Source organism: Neopelma chrysocephalum, unplaced genomic scaffold (genome assembly GCF_003984885.1).
Source record: "Neopelma chrysocephalum unplaced genomic scaffold, ASM398488v2 Primary Assembly neopelma1_169555, whole genome shotgun sequence".
In the NCBI taxonomy this organism is placed as follows: Eukaryota; Metazoa; Chordata; class Aves; order Passeriformes; family Pipridae; genus Neopelma; species Neopelma chrysocephalum.
The window spans coordinates 1-1,197 of NW_020936256.1; the positions used below are offsets into that span (position 1 = coordinate 1).

The 1,197-nt window shown below is 54.1% G+C and overlaps 1 protein-coding gene across 1 annotated transcript; it reads left to right on the top strand.

Annotated features, from left to right (window-relative positions):
• Positions 1-6: 6 nt before the first annotated feature.
• LOC113962427 (carbonyl reductase [NADPH] 1-like) lies at positions 7-521 on the top strand (the record flags this gene model as incomplete). Its single annotated transcript, XM_027673181.1, has 1 exon — positions 7-521. A coding segment is annotated over one exon (414 nt), but the record flags the coding sequence as incomplete, so codon positions are not given.
• Between the last annotated feature and the right edge of the window lie 676 nt (positions 522-1,197).

Below are 1,197 nucleotides of genomic sequence, written 5' to 3' on the forward strand. Positions count from 1 at the left end.
TCCAACAAAGGGATTGGCCTTGCCATCGTGAGGGCCCTGTGCAAGCAATTCCCGGGGGATGTGTACCTGACAGCCCGGGATCCCGGCCGGGGGCAGGAGGCTGTGGCCAAGCTCCAGCAGGAAGGGCTCCGGGCCCTCTTCCACCAGCTGGACATCGATGACCTGCAGAGCATCAGGGCCCTGCGGGACTTCCTGAAGGAGAAATACGGAGGGCTGAACGTGCTGGTGAACAACGCAGGCATCGCCTTCAAAGGTAGGAAGGGCTCTGTCTGGGGTAGTCCTGTGTGCTACCAAGCTGTGTGGAGAGGATTGTGGATGCAGCCAACGTTTGTATGCCAGTGGCTTGCTGCACTTTTGGCTGGGCAGGCTTCCTGTCTTGAGGACAACGTGAAATGGGTCTTCTGGGATCTCTTGGTCTGACTGTGCCTGTGCATTTCTTCCTGGGAATGGTGGTCAGGGATTGGAAGGGGCTGCCCAGGGAGGTTTGGAGTGCCCAGCCCTGGAGGTGTCCAAGGAAGGCCTGGCCGTGGCACTCAGTGCTCTGGGCTGGGGGACAAGGTGGGGATGGGGCACAGGGTGGGCTCCACGATCTTGGAAGTCTTTTCCAACCTCAGTGATTCTGTAAACATGATTCCCTGGAGTGCTGTGTTTGCATCACCCAGGGAGCATGGAAGTACTTGAGGCACACAGTGCCTGTGAGTGGAGTTGGGATAATTGCCTCAATGCCCAGGAGTTTCACCAGGGCCATGGGAGCCCATCCTGAGGGTGAATATCAGCCCTGTTCCTTGGGGATCTGTGTTTTCTCTCTTCCACAAGCCTCATACTTTGTTCTGTGTGTTACCTCCTCAAGGCATCCAGCTGATAAAAAAGAAACTTTGGCCCTGGGTGGTTTCTGTTATCTCTAACTTTCTCAGGCTACTCAGTTACCTGTAATCCAGTTAACCCAAACCTTGCTGTGCTGAGCAGGAGTGTAACCATTTCATCTCCCAGTGGACAGGAACACAGGGAAAGTGAGGAAGACACAGCAGTTTTAAGGTGGAAAAGTGCCTTCTTCTTGTAAGTGTTTATAAAAGCAAATCAAGATCATGTTAGATAAAGCAAATCACAAGCCTGACTACTTGTTCTAGGGAAGAGATTGTTCCCCTCTGCCCCCTCAGGTGAGACCCCCCTGCAGAGCTGCTCCAGCCCTGGGGAACA